This window comes from Halictus rubicundus, chromosome 2 (assembly GCF_050948215.1).
Source record: "Halictus rubicundus isolate RS-2024b chromosome 2, iyHalRubi1_principal, whole genome shotgun sequence".
NCBI lineage: Eukaryota > Metazoa > Arthropoda > Insecta > Hymenoptera > Halictidae > Halictus > Halictus rubicundus.
This window is the reverse complement of record NC_135150.1, coordinates 12,645,507-12,668,027: the sequence shown is the minus strand read 5'-3', so window position 1 is coordinate 12,668,027 and position 22,521 is coordinate 12,645,507. Positions and strand designations below refer to the sequence as shown.

The following is a 22,521-nucleotide window of genomic DNA, read 5'->3' as shown; positions in this document are numbered from 1 at the left end:
ATTTGCAAAGAATTGCATCTTCAGTTCACAGAAGAGGTGTAATACTGCAAATTGACAATACCCGGCCCCATACAGCGAAACTCACCCAGGAAAAAATCAAAGAATTGCAATGAGAATCTTTTCAGATCTCTGGAGCATTATTTAAGAAATAAAACATTCACTTCTGTAGAAGATGCAAGGAGGCACCTTGAGTCATATTTTTCTTCACGAACCCTGGATTTCTATAAGAGGGGGATTGAAAATTTGGAGGAAAGATGGCAAACTGTCCTTGATAATGATGGAGATTATATAATAAATTAAGAAATAAAAACTTGACTTTATTACAAAGTTTGTTTTAGGTTTCAAAATAATTGTATACTTATGGGTCCCCCTAATATTCTTCAGAGTGGCGTCTCGGAGGTGCTCTGTTGCCACTCACCGGAAATCTGTGCCATTTAGCGGACGAAGAATGCTACTAACGATGGGAGCATCGTATTTTACACTCACATGCGACATCGACGGTGGCAGGCTGGCTCTTGATCTGCCCCGATCCGGACCATGCGATGCACTCGCACTTGAACTTGTCCCTGCCGAAGTACTCCTCTATGTGATCTCTGGTCACGTTCAGTTCACAGTCGACGATCCTGGTCCCCGTGTGGGGATCCACGAAGTCCTGTTGCTGCGAGTCTTCGGCCCTCGCGTCGTTGCACAGGAAATAGATTGTTAACGCGTGCGCGGCTTTGCAGTGCAACGTGGTCGGCTTGTTCTTCACCACGAACGAGTCAACCGGTTCGGTGAGGAACACCGGCAGATGGCCACCTGCTTCGGAGATCAGCTCGGTGTCCGTGGCTATCGTCGCGGAAGGCACGTCGTCCTCCTCCAGGAGGTAGGAATCCTCGTCCTCTGCGGCATCCTCGCCCTCTGCAAAAATTTCATCAGAGATTAATAAGAGGCGCCACCTGTCGACGACGGCCTATCGATCCTTCTGCTTTGATCCGGCCGCGTTTCGATCGGGAGGCCTGTTGCTTCCCCGAGAAGCGTCCGAACACGTTCAGCGTTCGATTAATTAGAATTAACTCTTTGCATTCCTACAAGCGTGGCTTTGAGAAGCATTTAAACCGAGGATCGAAATAAATAATTGACTATTTCGTTTTTCAAAAATACTGCTCAAATTTGCATGCTTCGTTGAAGCAATTAAAGGCTGACGATCGGTACCACCTGCCGATGGATCTTATCGATCTTTTTTCTCAGGTCTTCGGCAGCTATGTCGGTCGAGAGGCCTGCTGCTTCTTGAAGAAGCTTTTTAATGAGTTCGGTGTTTAATTATTTAGAATCAACCCTTTCCAATATTTCGTGTTTTTGTTTTTTTTTACAGGTGTTTCGTTTCTAAAGTTAGAATATCTACTTTTTATGGCATTTTTCTAACAACACATATTACCATTAGGAACTTCCTTAAAAAGTGATTTATGTCAATGATTGAACCTTGCTTTGGTATTCAATTAGTCTGAAGATCTTCTAATTAGAATCGTTGGCGACATTTTAATGTAAACGAGTGCACCCAGAACATAAACAGCGCGATATTTGAATTTTCGAACAAAAAGTTGAGACAAAATGGAAACCAAAATTGAAAGAAGGTGTACCAGAAGGTATCGGCTCATTAACAAAGGGGTTGAAGACCGCACAGCGTCGTTCCCCGGTTCCAAAATGGCGTCCAGTTTAATTGCGCTCGTACCGCGCCTTATCACCGACAGCTCGTATTTAATTAACATTTTATTCGAAACCGCATGGATCGCGAGCAAACTATGCCGCTCTAAAACCGAGTTGGTCCTTCCAGAAAGCCGCTGTTTAGGTAAATTAGTCGGCTCGTGACACGAGAAGCGATGGCCGCGAGGATAACACAGTAAAACCCGGCGATTCTGCCGGGGATTGAGAAAATTAGCTCGGAGTCGGATAAAAATCGTGGTATTTCAGGCACGAACGGTAAAACAGAATCGTAATTAAAAGCTGACAGTGGGGCTCTCGTTGAGCTGCAAGCACACCGCGAGGTCCCGTCGAAATTTTATAATCCGCGCACCGACTATAATGATGAAAGTCGTTAGGTAAAGAGAGAGAGAGAGAGAGAGAGAGAGAGAGAGCGAGCGAGCGGCTCGGCCCGGCCCGGCCGGCGCGATTTAGCGAAACGAATGCCGTTGCTTATTATCGGCGCACAATAAATTCATGGAATTGGATTATCGTCATTATCACGGCAGGAGGCAGTCGCAATCAGCCGAGGGATCACGCGAGGACGCGCCGCGGCGCTGGACACAGTCAGTCATTTGAATTCAAAATACAGAACCGGTAATCGTAATTTACGATCGAGTTATTAATTCGGGCCCGGGCGCGTTTGTTCGGCCGCGGCGGCGCCGTTTCATCGGGAGTCGTGAAAATTCTATATTTGCTTGTCAACAATGGCCATCGGCCATCGCAACCAACGCTCTCCCGCGCCCCCTTCGCCACCCCTTTTTGCCACCCGTTCTCCCACCCCCTCGTCTCTTGTAAATCCTGACGGCGGACCATTAATGCCGCCGTTTCGCAGCCCGAAACTCCGCGTTCTGGCTACGAACAATCGGGCGCCGCGCCGCGCCACGCTGCAGTAATGAATTTTCGGATTTACGCGGCGCACCGGTGCACAAGTCCGATGCATTTCCCGCCAACGAGTGGTTAGACCTTTATCCCCGTGCGACATTTGGCCGGGGGCCACAATTTTCATCGCGATAATCGGCACACACACCCCTCCCCACCCCCACCACATTCCTATACATATATCGCTTTCGTTCCGGGCCGCTCGCGCCACTTGAAAAATCGAAAAATATGAAACGTCAAAACGAAAAAAAAAACACCGAATCGACGGAGGGGGGGGGGGGGAGCCGAGGATCGAGAAAGTGTGACGTGCCGCGAATAAAGTCTCTATATTTGCCCGGGACAGGGGTTGTGCAACTCGGTATCGCGCAGCGGTCGGTCTCCCGTTCCGCCGTGAATAAGCACGCGACGGGATCACGAACACTTCGCGAATTAGTTTACTACCCCGTGGCATGAACGAGGTCGAAAGGGTGCGGATGTGTCGCACGGTGGCTCGCGGAATGACATAATTCGTTTGCAACGCTTGCTCGTTTCCGGGTGATTTGTTTTTTTCTTTTTTTCGGGCGAATAGTTGCTGACATGGTCGAGCGTTAGAGCACGAGAGGCGTTCTTAAATCAAAGAAATTAATTCCGAGTAATTTATTCGGGCCTCGGATTGTTCTCGTAAATACTCGTAACAATAGATTTTTGCGTGACTCGCTTCAATTTTTGTTTCACCGTTTCGTTTGACCACTTCTGTGGTTTATTTCTGACTCTGTGTATTTCAACCCTTGTGCATTGTTCAGGGAATTACGACGTTTATATTTTGAAAATTAAATTGGATCGCAGCTGATAAAGAATTGTGGGAGAGAATGTAATTGTTGACTGGCATGCAGTGTGTGCGAATTGTTCGGGTTAAATTTATTCAATCAAGAACTGTGCACGAGGGTTAAACAAATGGGCACATTAGACTGCAATCGAGTCGTGGAAATTGAGTGAAGATGTCGCAGACTTTATTTATTGCGGGTTTTACGGATTGGAGACAATAATGAGTAAATGAAATACAAAACTGTAAAGATAATACCAGAATTTAAGAATATTTATACAATTTTAAGTCCGTATAAGTATAAAGATCCGTACTTCAAATCAAATAGTAGATTAATCAAAGCTTCTGAGAGTAGAAAGACTCAAGACTTTATTTTATTCAGTACCTGAAGTAGAAGACCTAACACGTACACATGGAGATCGAACAAAAAGAGATTGCGGACAATTAGGACTGAAATTACTATTCTTGTTTCACCAGCTCAAAAATTGAAGTTTAACACTAATACCAAACATTAAAAGAATTTGGTAAACGTCACCTTGTAAAAATGGCAACACTAAATTTATTGCGAATGTCCGTAATTTACAATATAAACAGATGCTTGTACAAAAATAATTACTCCATTAATTTCCATAAATGAATTTTTACCATACAAAGTTTACCATTTTCATAAAAAATTTTATTTTCACGCTCATTTGACCGTGGCAGGTTTAGTGTTAAATAAATGAACGCCGTCACTTCGCGATATTTTTCTCCCGCAGGAAATCCGGAAAAATCGCGCAGCCCCGAAACAAGAAGGACCCTCTACGGAATTGCAGATCGAATGCACAAAAAAATCCCATGAAAAAGAACAATAAAGTTCGATACGTTTTGTTCGAGGCAAATCAAATTTGTTGACGCGTCCGCGCGGTTGTTTCGCGGTGGAGCGACGCCAGCGCCGCGGCGTTCGCGAAATTTCGCGGGTCCCCCCCCCCCCCCCCCCCTTCGAGGGAAGATTCGCGGGGGCCGTCAAACGGCGTCGCGATCGACAGACGTCACAACCGCGCGTCGCTGGTTTTTATCGTTCCCGTTTCTGGTTATTTTTCACGCTGTCCAGGTCGGTGTTGCGCGAAGAAAGAGAGTGGAGGAGGGGGGGGGGGCGTTGCGTTGCGAGGGATGGGTGTTACAGGGCAAAAATTTCTCTCGCGCGGAAAAAAATGTCAGAATTTATAACCGATGCCGATGCAGATACCTTCAATATCCTGCTCGGGCGAGATAGGAATCGGGCAACGGGCGAATGAGAGAAGCGTCGGCGGCCGAATGAACTAAAAAAAAAATAGCAAAAAAACAAAAACGGCGACACACACACACAGGACGAGAAAGAGAGAGAAAGCAAAAAAAAAAAAATTCGGCAACGTGGCGAATTGAGGCGCGACTAAAAGAGAATTTTCATCGGTTTCCGATAATGGGTCTCGATCGGCTGTCCGACGGGGTCCGGTGGAATCGTGGTAGCCAGTTTTCCCAACCCCCCCTCCCCCCCACCCTTCACACGAATCAGTTCGTACGAAAATTCTCGTTAGCCACTTTCGACGCAGCACCGCGAGCCATATCGTTGATTGCGTCCACGATCACGTTATAACGTTCGCGAACTCGCGATTTTTCCGCGACCTTCCCTCGTCGTCGCTCTGCGACCCCAAGGTTCCCTGTCGAAAATCGACAATTTTCCGGGGAATATTAAGGTAGAAGTGGTAAGTCAACGTCCCGGCTGCTGATTTATTACCGGGCGTAGCGCGATGTCGCAGCCGACCGGGTGCAACTTTGTCGTGCGACTCCGCCCTCGATAAAATTGACGTATCGCAAGGCAACCTTGTCGCATGAGCGACCACCGCTGCGAGTTCTCTAGAACTTTTCCGCTAGCTAGACCATGATCTCGCCGGCGCGGCGGACTAGTTGATTACCGGCTTCTGAGATTATCGCGTGTTACGGAGATTTTTAGTTGATTCTGTATTTATAGACTCGGTGGTGTGCTTGGTTCCTTTGGCTGGCTCAAAAATTCCTTGACATCGATGGACTTTATATAAATCAAAACAGTTTACTCAATTCAGTCGACACTGTTGAGCTAACACTATACAGTGATTTATCTATATATGTCGCCAATGCCTGCACGATAAACGTCGCGAAATTATCCCCACTACCGCGGGGTTTACCCGGTAAACATAACACCGCTTAGGTATGCAAGTCTGCTTCATTTCTTTCGGACACGAAAGAACTGCCGAAAGTGTACAGGGATTTCTCTATATATGTCGCAAATACCTGGATGATAAATGACGCAGAATTATCAATCACCACTACCCCGGGGTATACACCGTGAAGAGCCTCGGACGCCGAGGAGTGTAAACATAACACTGCTATGTCTCCTGGACGATACAGGACACCGGCAAGACCCGTGTTGGTGACAAATATCGAGAATTCACTGTAATCATTTTAATAAAGTTCTTCTTCTTCTCTGCATAAAATCTTGATCATGATACAGGTCTCACTGTATCAACTGTGGCCTCAGACATACATTGGACACCTTTCTAAATTGTTTTCAAAATTTTTAGGAAGAACCATAAGAAGTATCGTCTCCTGGACGATATACGACACTGACGAAACCCGTGATGTTGACATATATCGAGAGTTCGCTGTACCTATCACCGCAGGTCAAACGATTGATTGCGATTATATTATTATTTGGGACTAACAAGCGAGGCAATTAGCGAATGGGTTTCTTCAGAATTTTGCTGTTCCATGGATCTACTGTCTTCCAATGCATCGACAGAGTAATCGTTAGAAGAAATGACGTGTTTGCAGAAGCTGGCACGAATAGAGCTCGCGGGGAATATTTTAGCCGAATTTTGAAAGAAAACGCTTGGCGAAGGATCTCGGTGGGCTAACCGAGAGTGGAGCAATTAGCGGTCAGTTCGTTAACAGCGGGTCACGTAAATCGTTGGGGGATTCCTTGCGGATGGGGTGCCGGAACGATTAAAAATAAGTGACGCGTGCGTTAGCACGAGGGAGGGGGTGCCGTAATCCGTCGAGTGTTTTCTTTTCGCGGCTCGGCCCTCGTTCGCGAACGTTGAAGACCGCTCGCGCTTTATGTGCACACGTTCGCAAACACCGGCGGAGATCGAGCATCGGTAACGAGAAGACGAGAGAGAGAGAGAGAGAGAGAGAGAGAGAGAGAAGAAGGGAGAGAAATAGAGATAGAGGACTTAATCGGGCGAAGCCAGCCGTGGAGAAAGGCCGAGCAACGAAAGAGGATTTCCATCGATTTCCGATAATTGTGGTGATCGGTTCCGCCGATAAAGTTCCGCGGAATCGTTCTATCTAATTCCTCTCGACGAGCCCCGGGCCCGTATAAATTCCCGTTAGCCATTTCGGCCGCATATACCGTCCGGCCGTATCTTTGATTACTTGCAACAGCGCGTTCGTGTACGACGCTAATTCACCTGCGCCCGAAGCCAGCCCCGTTTCCTTTCTCCCTCTATCGCTCTTTCTCTCTCTCTCTCTCTCTCTCCCACACACACTCTTTTTTTGCTTTATTCCTCGCGAAACGAGATGGAAAATAGAGTAACAAGACAGACGCTTAATCGGCCGACGTAACGCGAGCGGCCCGCTCCAACCAACGGATCGGGAAAAAGAACTTGCCCGATTGCGCGCAACCAATCGCCGAATCGACTGCACCGAATCGAACCGTGTGTTACAACGAATACGGTATCACCGCCCCCGAGTCGCCGGAAATCTCCAATTTACTTCCGCTTTCGCTGTTTTAACCCCTGCCCCCCACCCCCTTTTCTTTTCTTTTCTTTTCTTTGGCCGGTGAAACGCTCGATCGATCTCATTTCGGAAGCTGATACGGTACACTTGATTAGGAATGCGCGGTCAGTGTTTGCACGAATTTCTATTTTCGTTGGAAAATTTTTACACGCGATTGTTGCACGTTTTCACGACTGCGGAGCTATTCGCGCTTCGATTTATTCAGCCATTTAGCAATTTTTTTAGATGTACTTTCGGGCACTGTTCTTTAACACGTTAACTGGTTTGATTGATTTTAGAATCAATTTAGAATCAAACAAGACACGTTTGACTGGTTTTAGAAATTCATTTTTATTATGTGATATCCAGATAAACCGAATTTTATTGGAGTCTTTCGAATTCAGAAGCGTTAAGATAGCATCCCCTATAATACATTTTAAATTTCTAGCTGTGGTTTCATTAATTAAATTACTCTGATTTTGTAAGAATTTCTGCGGTTGATATTTGTCACATGACGTGTTAAGATAAGATTCAATTTCTCCGATTGTCCTGCTTTCCAGGAAACAATTTCAACTATTTGGTTGAATTTAAACATGGCCCAGAAGATAATAATTGAGGCGTAAGAAGTGAACAGAAGAATTGCTAATCAATAATTGCAGTTGATCAACGAATGTCAAAAAATAAATGTAGAAAAATTATCCCAATGATCCAGTGTTCTACATAACAACCAGAACATCAATATTATCTTGCATTGTTTTGTAGAGTGATTGTACCTTCATGATTCTTTCCGGAAGAACAATTATTCCAGTTTCCATGGAATATCAGGGCAACCAACACCCTTGGAATTTTCATCAGTTTAAGCCCAGCCGGGACATCATCTGTTTAAGAAGTTCCCCAAAGTACCAGGCACCCTAACTCCCCTCCCAATTAGATCCTCAATCTGACAACTCACTCCGAAACTCGACACAACCCAGACCCGTCACCGGCCGTTCGCTCCAGATCCCAACAAGTTTACGCATCGAAGATCGTTCATAAACATCTGATAATTCAATTTACATTCATCATGTCTTTCACATCTCCCATTATCTCGGTCGGCGATGCCGAAGCGCGAAGGATCAACGGTAGTGTCTGGACTTCGTCACGTCCCATCGAGATTCTGCAACAGACGCTGATCCCGGAGACACTCGCTGTCAAACAATCTCGAACGACGTCGAACAACATCGACGCCGATCGCCGATCGTACACAACATGTCTACCAGTTGGAGAGTTTCATTCGTGCATGACTCGTGCGCATTAATTTTTAGGATATTAATTTAATACGAAATTAATTTAACACCCATTGCGTTTATAGGAGCGATCAGCGGTATTAATAACAACCGTTAATTATTTGATAATGCAGATTTCGGGGTATACTATAATCTAGTTGATTGCGGGATTAGTGAATTGATATTCGCTCGTATTGATTTTGGCGACTATCACTTTTTAAGCCGTGATCACTGCGGTGTTAAATGTATTAGGGGCAAATTTGCTTTTGATGTGTAGTTAGTGTTTGTTCGTACGATATGTATCTAAAGGCCTTCTTCACTAGTTTTCTTAACCCATTTGCATTATTATATACACGATCAATTTTCCTGGTCACTCAATTTATTTGTTCTTGTAATGCTGAGATATGAAGTTCTCTTACTTGTAGTCATTTTATACTTAAATATAATAAAAAAAAAAGTTTGGCGATTAAGGCCTTCTTTTCATATTTCCTTATGATGCAAATGGGTTAAAAATGACTTCTTTTTGATTCTGAAATAAAGAACATTGGGTATCTCTAACCGGGCCATTTTCTAACGTATAAATTGAATAGAAAGAATTGAATCAATTTAAATAGAAAAATAAGTTAAATAGATTGAATAAATCAGTGGATAATATTGTAGAAACTTGGAGGAGTACTCCAAACCCGAAAATCGAAAGCAAAGCAAAAGTATGCAGGCCTTACTCGACCCAGTATGCAAACGAGGCGACGCCAGTAAGAATAAAGTCAAACCCTTCTCGCGATGAAAATTCCAAAGAAACTTGACTAAGCAAAAAAAAAAAAGAAAAAAATAGAAAAACGATACAAATATCCGTTTCCAGGCATCAAATTACAGACGACAAAGTAGTTGTCGCAGAGTAGATAAAACGGAAAATCGCAGCGCAAAGGGGTAGATCTGGGATCAATCCGCGAATCAGGCACACCCACGCCTCTCGGATCAAAGTGAGCCCTTCGCCGCAGAAGTCGGGGTTGCTGTTAGATCGCGCCACGGTAATTGCCATACCCCCGACGGTCTAAACATCGCTTCTGGGTCCAAGGAACAGGAAAAAGTAGCCTCGTCGAGGTTGCAGGGGTTGCCGGCCGGACTTAATTGAGCGACGTCACGCGACACGCGAGCGTTGGCTAACCGCTCGCGGGTCTCGGAGGAAAAAGAGAGCCGGGGTTCATCGGTTTCCGATAATTCGGAGCGGAACGATGCGTCCACTCCCCCCTGTCCCCATCTCTATCTCTATCTCTGTTCTGACAGGGTCGAATTCACCGGGCACGGGATGATCTCCGCGAGGCTTCTCGTTAACCCGTAGCTCGTGTTGTCTCCGTCGGGCGATGCACTACGTGGTGCACGTGTGTTTGCATGCACGAACCCGGGCCACCACGGTGTGTGCACACGTTCCACGCGAACCATCGCGTGGCTACTATGCGGCCTGACCACGTATTACGCCGGCCAGAGACACGAGCCCAGCCGTGTACAGTTTCACCGTGTACCCACGGCCAGGGGGGACCACACATGACGCCTCTTAATTAACAAAGGTACCTGCACCACCACCGTTCGTGCACGGTCTGCGGGGTGCACCGACTGCAGCCGCGTGCTGCACCGAGATTGCCGCGGAAGACGCTGATCATCCGCCTTCTTGCGAATTTAAACTATTTATGCATCGCGTTTGACGGGCCCCATCCGTGCATTTGCTCCGACTGGAACAAGCAGGTTGTCGTATTTGTGCTCCGAATTGAGCTGTCAGCAAATGTAGATGTCGGTACGGGCACACGAAGAACAAATTATAACGTCTCTTAGCTGATTTTTACGAATTGTATCATTGCCAATTTTTAGTGATGTTTGTGTGCAGCTTTTACCAACAGATCCGCGACATTTTGCCGATTAAAACGAGCCCAAACACGACATACTTCAGAGCACAGCTGCTTGTTTCATCGACGATTTAGTAGAACCTCTATTATCCGAACGGATCGTAGCTGAAGTCGCCAGTACTTCATATTTCACATATAATCGATCATTGATTTATACAAGTCTAACAGCGTAGCTAGGGGTGCTCTACTATCTAAGCAGTGATGTTCCATTGACTAGTTCGGATAATAGAGGCTTTCCTCTTTCGTCGATTGAACGGGTAAACGTGATTCAAATTGTGCCGTGTTTGGACTCGTTTCAATCAGAAAAGTGTAACAAATACGATGACAGTAGTTTCACAAGAAAATAATTAAAAATAAAGTTGTCTTATAAATGTTTATACTTCCAAGTTCGACGCAAGAGATCAAGGATAGCGTTTATACACGATGTAAATGACATTTCGGTGCCGAAGTTTTGACATACGTATCGAGGTATTATAGTACTCTGTTGAGAGGAAAAGTGCGCCAGGCGTGTGAACTGTCGTTTCCCGCACTTCCCGGCCCGTCAGCCGAGACCAGCGGTGTTTCGAGAGGGCCGGATTATCCGGGACGACACTTATTCCGTTCTCGAGAAGTCAGAACCAGGTGCAGGCCAAATATTTTGAACGACTTTTCGTGGAAAGGTGACGGCGGTCGTGCACTCGACGGTAACGTTGCCCGGTGAATGCGAACGACCCGCAGCAGAGCGAGGAGAGCCGAAGAGCTGAAGAGCTCCACTTCCGGCCAAGAGAGTGTCCGCAGCGGCTCGAAGGCACAATGAGACGGCGCCTGGCCATTGTACGGCCCGCCATTCACGGATCACGACCTTCGGGCCCCAAATAATGCCAGTCAAGTTGTTCGATCGGGCTCCCTCTCACGGAGAGAGTCAACTTTGTTGTGTTGTCATCCAGCTTAACGAGAGAAAGAGAGAGAGAGAGAGAGAAAGAAAGACACGTACTCCCCCTCGACATTGATTTCAGCGAACGTAAAGCAGAACGGAATAAATTGGTCTTCGCAAGTGAATTTTGGTATTTCGTCCGTTGGCAATTAACACGTGCAATTAATTGTCTGCAAAATTTATTTTATCTTGCATCTTTTCGTTTCTTTTACGTCTTATTTATGTTTCAGAGCGATCGAGTTTCAGGCAATTTTGTCAGTATGCGCGAGAATTTTCTGAATATTTTTTTACTCAAATTCTTCTCTCTGTACTTCTTGTGGTTCCTACTAAAAATTTTGAAAATAATTTAGAAGGGTGTTCTATGTATGTCTGGGGCCACAGTTGATACAGTGAGACCTGTATCAAGATCACAAACTGAGGATTTTATGCAGAAGAAGAAATTTAAAAGTAGAACTTATTAAAATGATTACAGTGAATTCTCGATGTATGTCACCAACACGGGTCTTGCCAGCGTCTAGTATCGTCCAGGAGACATAACGTGTTCTGTTTACACTCCTCGGCGCCCGAGGCTCTTCAGGGTGTATACCCAGGGGTAGTGGTGATAATTCTGCGTCATTTATCGTCCAGGTATTTGCGATATATATAGAGAAATCACTGTATAAAGAAGAAATTATGAAAAGTGCATGAAGCAGCTGTTCGACGACTTACGAGCAGGAGCGTATCTACGGACACTTTGAGACAGGGGATTTTTTCTTCGATCTGTATGGGAGAAGGGGGAGAGAGAAACAGGAGGCTCGGCCCCCAGAACGAGTCTGCAGGGAAGGGTACCAGAGCAGGAATCGATGGGCAGCCCGATTGCTCCGCAAGGATCGATGCCGAGATGGAATCAGGTTGAAGCCGGACGATTCGTTTCGTTTGGACAGCGGCAGATTATCTTCGAATGCCGCGCGACAAGAGCCCCGCATTGTATTCGGAATCGTGGTCAGGGGTCAGAGTTAAAGGGCGGTCAGTGGTCCCGGGATAGACTTCTCAGGTGGAGGAATGGCGCTCGAGAACCGGCGACTGTCGCATTTTCTACGGCGCCCCGTTATTCACCACGGGGAATCCCAAACGGGCACAAAATATCAATAACCGATTTTTCAAACAACTCACCAAAAATATTGATCCAGCACCAAACTCTTGATATCATTTTTAACACTAAACCTACCGACATTTCATGTATACGCAATCCTACCATGAGCGGTCAAATGATCGCTTCAAAAAAAAGATATGTATCTTAACCCTTTGCACTCGACTGGTGACTCTGAAGCACCACTAGAAATTGTTGTGGCATTATTTCAAAGAAATTACAGAAAATATTACAAAATATTTTTCACGTTACAAAATTTCAATTTAATAGATTACTAAACATTTAAATATTATACGTAGAAATCGGATCAGTTTCGTATGAATAAAATGAAAATATTCTAAGACGGAAGAAACATTTAGTTTTAGATTGAAACTAGCGCCGAGTGCAAAGGGTTAATATAGAAAGAGATTTTAGCCAATTGGGTAGTAAACAAAATATTTGTTTCTATTTAGAAAAGTTTTATTCACATTTATGCATTCTCAGCACATTCAAGTCAATAAGTTACGTGGCGATACAGTAACGTTGTATACAAGAAATTCTAAACGAAATTTCAACAACGGTCATTTGACCGCGCGTGGTAGGTTTAGTGTTAATGTCTTCCGATTACACTTTGGCTTACAAGAAAGCTTCGATTCGTTGAATGATTGTTAAATAATTCCTTTGTTCCCGATCGGTCTACGTCTCAATAATTTAATTTTTTAAAGGGTTCTCAGGAAATTAGTTCAAAGAATCCCCAATTTCTCTCAATACTGGGCTTTTAGAACGTTTAGACTTTTCCCTGTACCGCCACTCCATCGAAATCAATCAGCAATTTCCCGGAGTCGTCCTTTGTCAGTTTCCGGACACGTTGCAATCAAACGGCGGCCCTTCGGGGGTTCGACTCGTTGGTCCGTGGTCGGGAACTTAACGCGATTCATTAACAGGGTGCATCCATCAAGCGTGGCGATTGTTTCGGGCGCGGGCGATGAAATTTTTCGAGCGATCCGCGTAGCCGTCCGGGCCGGGCCGGGCCGGGCCGGGCCGGCGGAAGAGAGAATTAAACGAATCAAACGGCTCGAAAAACGCGCGCGAACGAAAGGGTGAATATTAAAAGCTGCGAGAGGGAACGGTAAGGTGGGGGCAAGGGGGTTAGAGAAGCCGAAGAGCATAAAGCGGAGGGTGATGATGCGTATTACACGAGTCGATTGCGGCACCGGCAGCGAGGCCCACGTTAAGGCGTGTAATTAACCGAGTAACAGAATCAGATACGATTGCTTGGTTGCGTGCTCGCCACCCGCGGTGCCTTCTTTCGCCAGCTATCGATAACGACTGTAGTCGCTGTGTATCGAGCAAAAGCGGAACAGAGCGGGGCCGAGCGGATTCGAGCGAACCTGGGCGGCTGACTCCGCTGGCCTATTGTGTCGGCCGGTCGTCGAACTGGAACAAAATTTCACGTCCCCGAGTTTTGCGGATTCATCGTTCCATTCGCGAGACACAATGGGGCCCGTGTACCGATTTGCATTGAAATTGCGAGCACCGAAGATTCGAATCTCCGCGGCGCGGCGGGGTCGAACCCGGAAAAATCACGATTCGCCGCTCCTCAACCTCTATCTGTTTATCTCGGTCGTCATCGTCTGCTCCAGCCACGCACATAGTCCTCGATACCATGCGGTTTCAATCGCGGCTCGCACAGAGTCGACGAATTTAAACTGCCACGTGAACTCGATTAATCCTTTGTTGGCGAATTTGTGAAATATCGATAATTTTTTTTTTCATTCATCTAGATCATGTACGAACACAGAAATAAAAATAGGTGTATGTAGTACTCATTATTGTGTTGCGCTTTACGCAATTAACCTGCCGATCTTCGTGCAAATTGTCCAAGTCTATTGTCTGAAGGAGAGGATAGATAAGAATGTATTTATTAGGGTAAGGGTAAACTAAAAATTGTCTGTATTAATTGCCAGATGCAAGAGCTACGTAGACATTAATTTCTTGCCGGAATTATTTGATAGGATTGTCAAACCCTTTAAATGCGCTCGCTATTTTCCATTTGAACTACTCATTTTTGTCACGAATGGATAAAATCCGCAGTCTCTAGGAATAACCACGATCATAAAGCGTGTACCGACATACATTAACGAGAACATAAACGAGATCGTAATGTTTGAAGGAATAACTTAGAATCGAAGGTAAGAGGAGAATTGAGTTGTACGGTAACGGAGTGCGTCGTTCATGCAGGTCAAGAATTACGAATAAAATCGTAATAAATTTTATCTAATGTCCTCGCAATATCGACGCAATTCCTCGTCGTCAGAAATCCATAATATCCTCATAACGTTACATTTCGGAAGAGTCCATGAAACTGCCAGCACGATGATCGAGGAATCAAGGAGTTTGATCGCGCATACAGCTAGAGAATGGTCGAACTTCGCCGAAGGAACTAAACAATTCCTCATACCGGCGAAACTTCACGAGATAATGGTCCACTTACGCTTAATCGTAGCCCGGCTGTGTACTCATCGCCGCGATTCACGAGTTTCAATCACGATTTATGTTCGGTCCGAGACGGTCTCGTTCCCTCCGCCGATCTCGGTGCACTCGAGGGGGGTATATTCGTCGGGATTTTATGATATCTGGCTGTCGTAACTCGATCGTTCGATATTTCACGATCTCCGGAGCAGAGCTTTCCGCCGGGGCTTGTTCCCCGCGCGGTTTCTCCGCGATTTCAACAATAATCGGCGCTTGCACAACGAGGCTCCTCTCTCGGTGCGCGCTCTCTCGTTTGATTTACGATAATTAAAGCTGACCCGACCTTTCGTCGCGGCCGGGAAAATAATGGCAGAAAGGTAGAGCCTCTCTGGAGAGGAGAGAGAGAGAGAGAGAGAGAGAGAGAGAGAGAGAGAGAGAGAGAGAGAGAGAGAGAGTCAGGTACCGGTGCCGATGAGAGACCACGGAGAGATTAAAGAGTGTTTTTCTCCCTTCTCCCGTCACTCCGCGATTTTTTCCTCGTTTTTGCGTTCGAGCCTACCAGTCACTCTGCGCCCATCTCTCTCTCTCTCTCTCTCTCCCTCTCTCTCTCTCTCTCTTCTCTTTCTCTCCGTCTTTCTCGGGGCTGTCGGTTCGAGAACGGGCCCCGTAGAGCCAACCGGGTAATTGCTCGGTCGAGCGAGCCCGCCAACCAGCGTCCACGGCGTTTGCATTTTTGCTCGGGGCGATTTTACCAGATCCACCATCGACCTCCCACTATCTACCGGAGCCACGGCCGCCTCCGTGATCGAAGGTCGTATCGCGGACGTTGATCGCGATTTACTTATGATACTTATCGAGGGGAACCGGGATGAACCGTCGCCGATGAGTAATAGGTTCTCACGGGCACCGGCCGAATCCACCGAGTACTGTTACAATCAGACCGAGAGATAGATGGACGGAGAACAACCAGAACGGAATCCGAAATCGGGATATCGTGACGCGACCTTTGCTTCGACGCGGACGCGATTTATTAGTCGTCAATTTCTAGCACACTTTCCGCTCTCTTGGAACCGATGCTCTTTAGCAACTGGCGAAGTCGTAGCAAAGGGTTGGAACCTGTTACGACGTCAATTTTGATAACTGGTTCATAATTTTTATGCTCGATTTCCGTAGATAAGTAAATTATTACCGATTTGTAAATTAAATCGTGATGTATACGGATCGTTTTAGATTGTGCCACATTTACATGTGAAACAAATCTTCGAATAATGGAGAATTCAGATGTCGAAACAGTTTTGCTGCCATTTTGCTGTCATTACAATTCATGAATGTGACGAATTTGATAGAAATCGACCGTTCGACACGACAATGCTCGATCACATTTTGCACAAAGGAAGAGGGACACTAAGCGTTAGAGGTCAAACGATGACTCGTAGCCAGGGAAATCTTTTTCCGAGGAGGCACTTATGGTTTACTAACTGGATGGGAAAAAGTACTGCAAAATGCGAATACATCGGGACATAATATTGCATACTTCGTTTATAATGTACAGTGCTAATGTACAACTCGTGTACAGTGAGTCCCACGAGCTCTGTCTACTTGAATATCTTGGTTATTTCAAACAGTACGAGAAAATGTTACGTACAGAAGTTGTAGGGTTTAAAAAACTACATAATATGGTATAAATGATATTTTTGCAAGTGGAGAGAAGATATAGAGGTCACCTTTGTTTTTCTAAATAGAATGTCTAATTTTTTATGCTCGATTTCGATAGATTGCCGAGTATTGTATTCTGAGTATAAAAGTACTAAAGTGTATTTCTCCTAAACCTTACCGTTGCTGAGATATTTGACTGTTTTCATTCTATTGCTTTCATTATGGAACGTATTCAAAGATGTGCTCGCTACGTCAAATGTAAACGTTGGTAGTCTATCGACGTCTCTCAGTGTCAGTCAGTTTCTCAGTTAGCGAACATAAGATAGTCAATATAAAATTTTGATTCGATGAATAATTGGAGATGCTTCTACTTCATGGAGCAGGTAAGAGAAACGCAATTGTGGCTCGAGATTTGTACGGTGAAAGATATCCAAACCCCATATGCCCTTCGCACAAGATTTTTGAAAGATTGTTTAAAAAATTAAAAGAAACTGGAAGTCTCGTTGCTCGTAAGATGAGTCGTGAAAAGCCTGTATGTAGTGATGAAGATAATGAAATTAATGATGTTGCGATGGTACGTCATAATCCTCGTATCAGTGTACGTCAGATTCAGCGCGAATCTGAAGTCAACAAATGTAATGCATCACGAATTCTCTTGGTTCGAAATAACCAAGATATTCAAGTGGACAGAGTTCGTGGTCCATACTGTATACAGTAATAAAATCGTAAATGAGTCCAATTGACTCGCTCCGGCAATCTGGTGTTAACACATTACATACTGGCGACTACTTTCTAATTTTTTAAAGTCTCATAGGTAGTTCATAGGTAGGGATTTTCTATTAGATCCTTCGACAACAACAGTGATTTCAAACGTAGACTAACGACTCATCCTCAGTAATCTCCAAAGATATGCAAAACAGACTGATGGTCTACATTCTAATTTTCATACAATAGCGGCAAATTCAAGTCACTAGCAATTTCTATTGGATCCAATAGGATCAGCGTAGATCTCGAAGAGGTACGTAACGAATTTGAACGAACCTAGCTATTACGAATCTAACTTGAGAAAAGCATCAATCTAGCGAAGGTAAGCTTGCAACTTCCTTGGATCTCAAAGCTGTACGATTTAGGGTACAGAGTGCAAAAAGAGAAGGAGCCGTCGCTAAACGATCATCAAGCAACCCCCGGACTTCAGCGAGCACAATTAACGCCTGGTCGCATCGAACCCCCAAGCAGAAAGCTCGCCATAAGCGCGCCACGTTCTTCCCCCGGATCCAGTGATTTACGGATCGCCGTGGTGGCGATCGATCGGATGATCCAAGGGTCCGTCAGCAATCAGCGTCTGCCTCGCAGAGGGGAGTCTGCGAACACGGACATGCTTTTTGCGATTCCCTGCTCAAGAAAGGAAGCCCGTGTTCATACTGCGCGGTGCTAGTCACGAGCATGATCTCGGCGAAGGAAACTGAGGGGGGAAGGAACGTGCTGAAGGATGTTGGAGGTGGAGAAGGTGGAGGCAGAGAGAGAGAGAGAGGGGGGGGGGGGGTCAGGCAGATCTAATTATACGGCAAGTCAGCGTCGCTGATTAGTGGTGGGCATAACCGGACGGTTACGTTACACCAGCCGTTTTCGATGATGGATTACGCTCCCCCGGAGCTAGTTTTAAAGCGACTATACCCGTCCGCGAGAGAGTTGCCCCTTTCTTCGCTCTCCTCGGTGCTCTCGCGGGGACCACGTGGCCGACTAATTAGCGTCCCCCGACACATCCACCGGGTCTCGTCATCGCGACAAGCCGAATGATGAATGACGACGCGACGGAAAAAATTGTTACATATAACGATAGAAAGTTCGCCGCGGTTCTCCTCGCCTAGCTGGCTACGGGTTTTCGCTTGGAGAAGGGTTAGGGGACCTCATACCGAGCCGACCGGCGCGGCGGGCCAGCTCGTTAGTCTTCCCTCGAACTATGACGGAACGAATACTCTCAACTTTTTCGCTATCTGGCTCTAATGGATCCTTCTCTTCGTACGTGTTCCAGCAACCCCTGGCTGCCAGCGATAATTCTTGATGGATTTTCAACGGGCTTGGATAAGCGTGATCGTCATTTCAGTTGCCCGTGTTCAACTAAAACATTAGGTGTACGGCAACAGTTCCACTCGTCTTCAAGCCTCCATGCGTAATCACCGCGGGGCTTTATGCAAAATGAAAATTGTCCACTATCATTTCAAGACACAGGAGTTCTACATAACGTATTTTCAAATTCTTCTCACGGTTTTACTGGTCCATGTAACTCACCGGTAGAAGGCAGATTTATTTGTGACAAAAATGTCAGTTGATTATTTAGTTAAGATAACAAATAATCGCACAAGAAGGCTACAGATTATAACCATTAGTCATTACGCACGAGCGAAAAAGACCCTTCCGCATACACCTAACTGCCTGAGGAAGATAGCAGGCACGCAGAGGGGATGTTCGAGGATCATCGAAGCGAATTGACTGCATAAATCGATAGCGGATCGAACGTTCGCAGGATCGGGAGACGAAGAAATGTTAATTAAGTGGCGATGCGTTTCGAACGCAACCGTGCGCGTCGGCTCTTCCAGGCGTAACTGTTCTCGGAAATTATCCGAGCCCGCGAAGGAGTCCTAACCGATAGCCAAGAAAGCAGCAATTTGGTGGCCTAAAGTTCCTCGCGAGAGACCATATATATTCGTTCCGGCGGCTATAATTACAGTCGTTAACGCGGTTCCAGCGATGCACGGTGCACGTCCATAACGAGAAACCCCGATGCAAATTGCCCGCGCCGACGTTCCGCTCGCACGAACGCACACGTACGGACAGAGGCACGGATACACCGAGGGAAGCGCATCTTCTCGTGGGATGAAGCATCAGCGAGCTCAGGAGGCGCCTAAGAAAATCGAGCGTGAGGCCGTTTTCACCCGGCGCGCGGACAGGTGAGCGTGCAAAGAGCGCCGCGCCGCGCCGCGCTGCTCGCACGCACGCACACGTGCGAGTCGACCGGTGTGAGTAATTACACCGACGATTTATCGCGACGCGATATCGTGTCATAATTCCGCCGAGACTGGCGCCGCGAAAAATATCCGCCGCGTTAATTATTAACGAGGGAGAGCAACGTCGCGGCCCGAACCACGATTTACCGCTCGGAACACTGAACAATGTGAGCACGTGTTCAACAATCTTCTCTCAAGCTTAGAACAAGCGTCATTAGTCGACCGAGGATTTTATACATTTATCACTACGCAGGACCTGAAAGCCTGAGCATCAATTGCGAGACACCGGAGGTAAATATGAACGTATATTTTTCATCAATAATTTTAAAGTCTTTTCACTATTTCAAATTGCTGCGTATAAATGCATCAAATCCGGAGTCTATTTATTATAAAAGTGAGCAGGTGGAATTTGAAACAGATTCAATGAATTCAAAAAGTCGATATACTATTTTCAACATAGCTAAAATTATTAACCGGAGAAATAGATGTTCAAGTAGCTCCTGTGTCTTGCGAAATTGATGCACAAAATTTTGCATAAAGATTAACAGTCTAGTAATTACGGATGATAAATTTCTTACAGATCTATTTTTATTTAATTTTCACAGTAGAAAATAACCTGGAAATATTAGGAATCCTCTATTTCTTGTCGGAAAGAAATTATTGGTTCTCGATTGGGGTTGCTGGTGGTGTGTAGGGTTAAAATGACTGACAAATATTAACTATACATACTACAAGCTAATTTTCCCTCGTGTAAAATTTCGTTTTAACCGCTGAAACGATGCCCTGAGCCTTGTTTTCGCGTCCCGACTGTGAACCACCGTATCGATCCCGGTCGATTTTTCGCGGGTTCTGAACTTTCGAAAATTTCACCGGGTCGCACGATCCTCTCGCGACGAGCCGAGCTTCGTTAGCGCATCGTGATGTGCAGCGTGGGCTAATGGGTGATGGATGATGGGAAGAACGAACTTCCTGCTCGGACCACGTATCGGTATTCTTCGCGAGCGAGCGAGCGAGCGAGCGAGCGAACGAAAACCGCGGCGAGATTGCATGCGAGCGTTGGGTCATTACGGATCAGCGCCTCGACGCTCGGGTCAGTCTTAAATGACAGTTACGGATTGCCAGTCACCCCTTGCCAGCCACCTCTGGGTCCAGTGTCCTGAGAAAGTTTCGTAGGTCTGTGAGCTTTGTGCAGAGACCAGCAAAAAAAAAAACCGATCCTTTGTGTTCACGAACGAAACGTTGGATCGATGCAGATTAGCATACTGGTACCGAGGTTAGTGTTAAATGGCAGTTATGAATCGCTGGTCGTCTTTGAAACTGGAGTTGCGTTTTGAGAAAGCTGCACGGGTCTGTGGACTCGAAGAGTGTAACAAAAAGATTCAATTTTTTGCGATTTGTTGTCTTCACAAACGAGACGAATAATCAATGTGCAATAAATTAGCACGCGGGTTGTTAATACGTTCTGAAATTAGCGTACCGCGAAAGTTTCGCAGAGCTACGGACCTATTTAAGGAACTACGAAGAGAAGCGGGATTCTTGTTTCTAATCAGCGAAAGGAAGGTTTGAAAGTGTGCAGGGTGAATGCAAATTAGAGCACTGCCATTAGAGTCGGTCTAAACTGACAGATTGCCAATCAGCTTCTTTGTCCAAAAAATAGAATTGCTTCCAGAGAAAGTTTTCTAAGAAAGCTGCAAGAAGAAGAAGAAGAAGAAGAGAGTATTAACGTCCTCCTTCGCTATTACCAATCACCATCTTTGTCCAAAAAATAGAATTGCTCCCAGAGAAAGTTTTACTAAGAAGGCTGAAAGAAGAAGAAGAAGAAGAAGAGGAGGAGGAGAGTATTAACATCCTCCTTCGCTATTACCAATCACCATCTTTGTCCAAAAAATAGAGTTGCTCCCAGAGAAAGTTTTACTAAGAAGGCTGAAAGAAGAAGAAGAGTAGGAGGAGAGTATTAACATCCTTCTTCGCTATTGCCAATCACCTTCTTTGTCCGAAAAATAGAATTGCTTGAACAGAAAGTTTTACTAAGAAAGCTGGAAGAAGAAGAAAAAGAGGAAGTAGTAGTAGAAGAAGAAGAAGCAGAAGAGGAGATTATTAACATCCTCCTTCTTCGCGAGCAAAGCGAAATTGAGAATACATTTGTATGACAGTTACAGATAGCAGCAGCTTCTCCAAAACTGGAGCCGGCAGAGAAAGTAGCATAAATCTACGAAATTATTGAAGAAGACTTCCGAGAGCTGGAACGAACAGAAGATGACCCATAGGTGCAGGATGGTAAGAGATCACGAGGATGCTGCTCGCTTCAAAATGACAGATAACAATTTTTCGCCTCCAAAACTGGCGACGCAGGGAAAGTTTCATAAATCCACGAATCCGCCGAAGAAGCAACGAGAAACTCGGTGTCCATAACTCTCAGCAACCTAACACGCTCGAGGCCCATAAATTCGTTATCTACGGCTGCTAGCTAATTGCCCTATCCGGGGTTATAAAATATTTGTCGCAGTTTCACGGAACGAGTTTCCCGTTTTCCCATCTTATCTCTCGATCTACGGAGCAAGGGCACTCGCGTTCGCTATCCCGAAGACGCAGTTGAGAGCTGGGAGTGTTGTGCGGCTAGTTCGTCCGTCACGGGTGTCAGTCGTTCGACTTTCGAATCGCATCCACAAGCATCGGCCTGAAGATTATAGTTCCGCTCGTGTCAAAAACAACGAAATCTTGAATTCTTCACGTCAATTTTTCGTTAACTTCGTAGTACAAAATGTCAGCTATTTTGCTACGCAATCGAATCGAGACATTTATCACATCGTGACAGCAGTTTCTTAATCTCTGTTCAATTTTAACTCCGTTCAATTTTGCATAAATTTTTTCATTATTTTCGGAGTGTAAAATTAGGGTTGGTACAGCTTCATGTGTGAAATATTCAATTTGTCTGCAACATCCCCGTTTGCGTTAATCAATTCCTCGACGCGCGATAACATTGACATTCGTGGTTGCAGTTGACGGCCTTCGAGCTCATTCTCGTAT

At 45.6% G+C, this 22,521-nt stretch overlaps 1 protein-coding gene across 3 annotated transcripts in view; it reads right to left on the bottom strand.

The window, feature by feature from the left end:
* Positions 1–22,521, bottom strand: part of LOC143365294 (netrin receptor UNC5C) — an 87,660-nt gene that overhangs the window by 31,254 nt on the left and 33,885 nt on the right. For all 3 annotated transcript variants that reach the window (XM_076805349.1, XM_076805350.1, XM_076805351.1), the window contains exon 3: positions 487–900. In XM_076805349.1, coding sequence (XP_076661464.1) covers positions 487–900 — 414 coding nt within the window. The remainder of the gene's footprint in view (positions 1–486; positions 901–22,521) is intronic.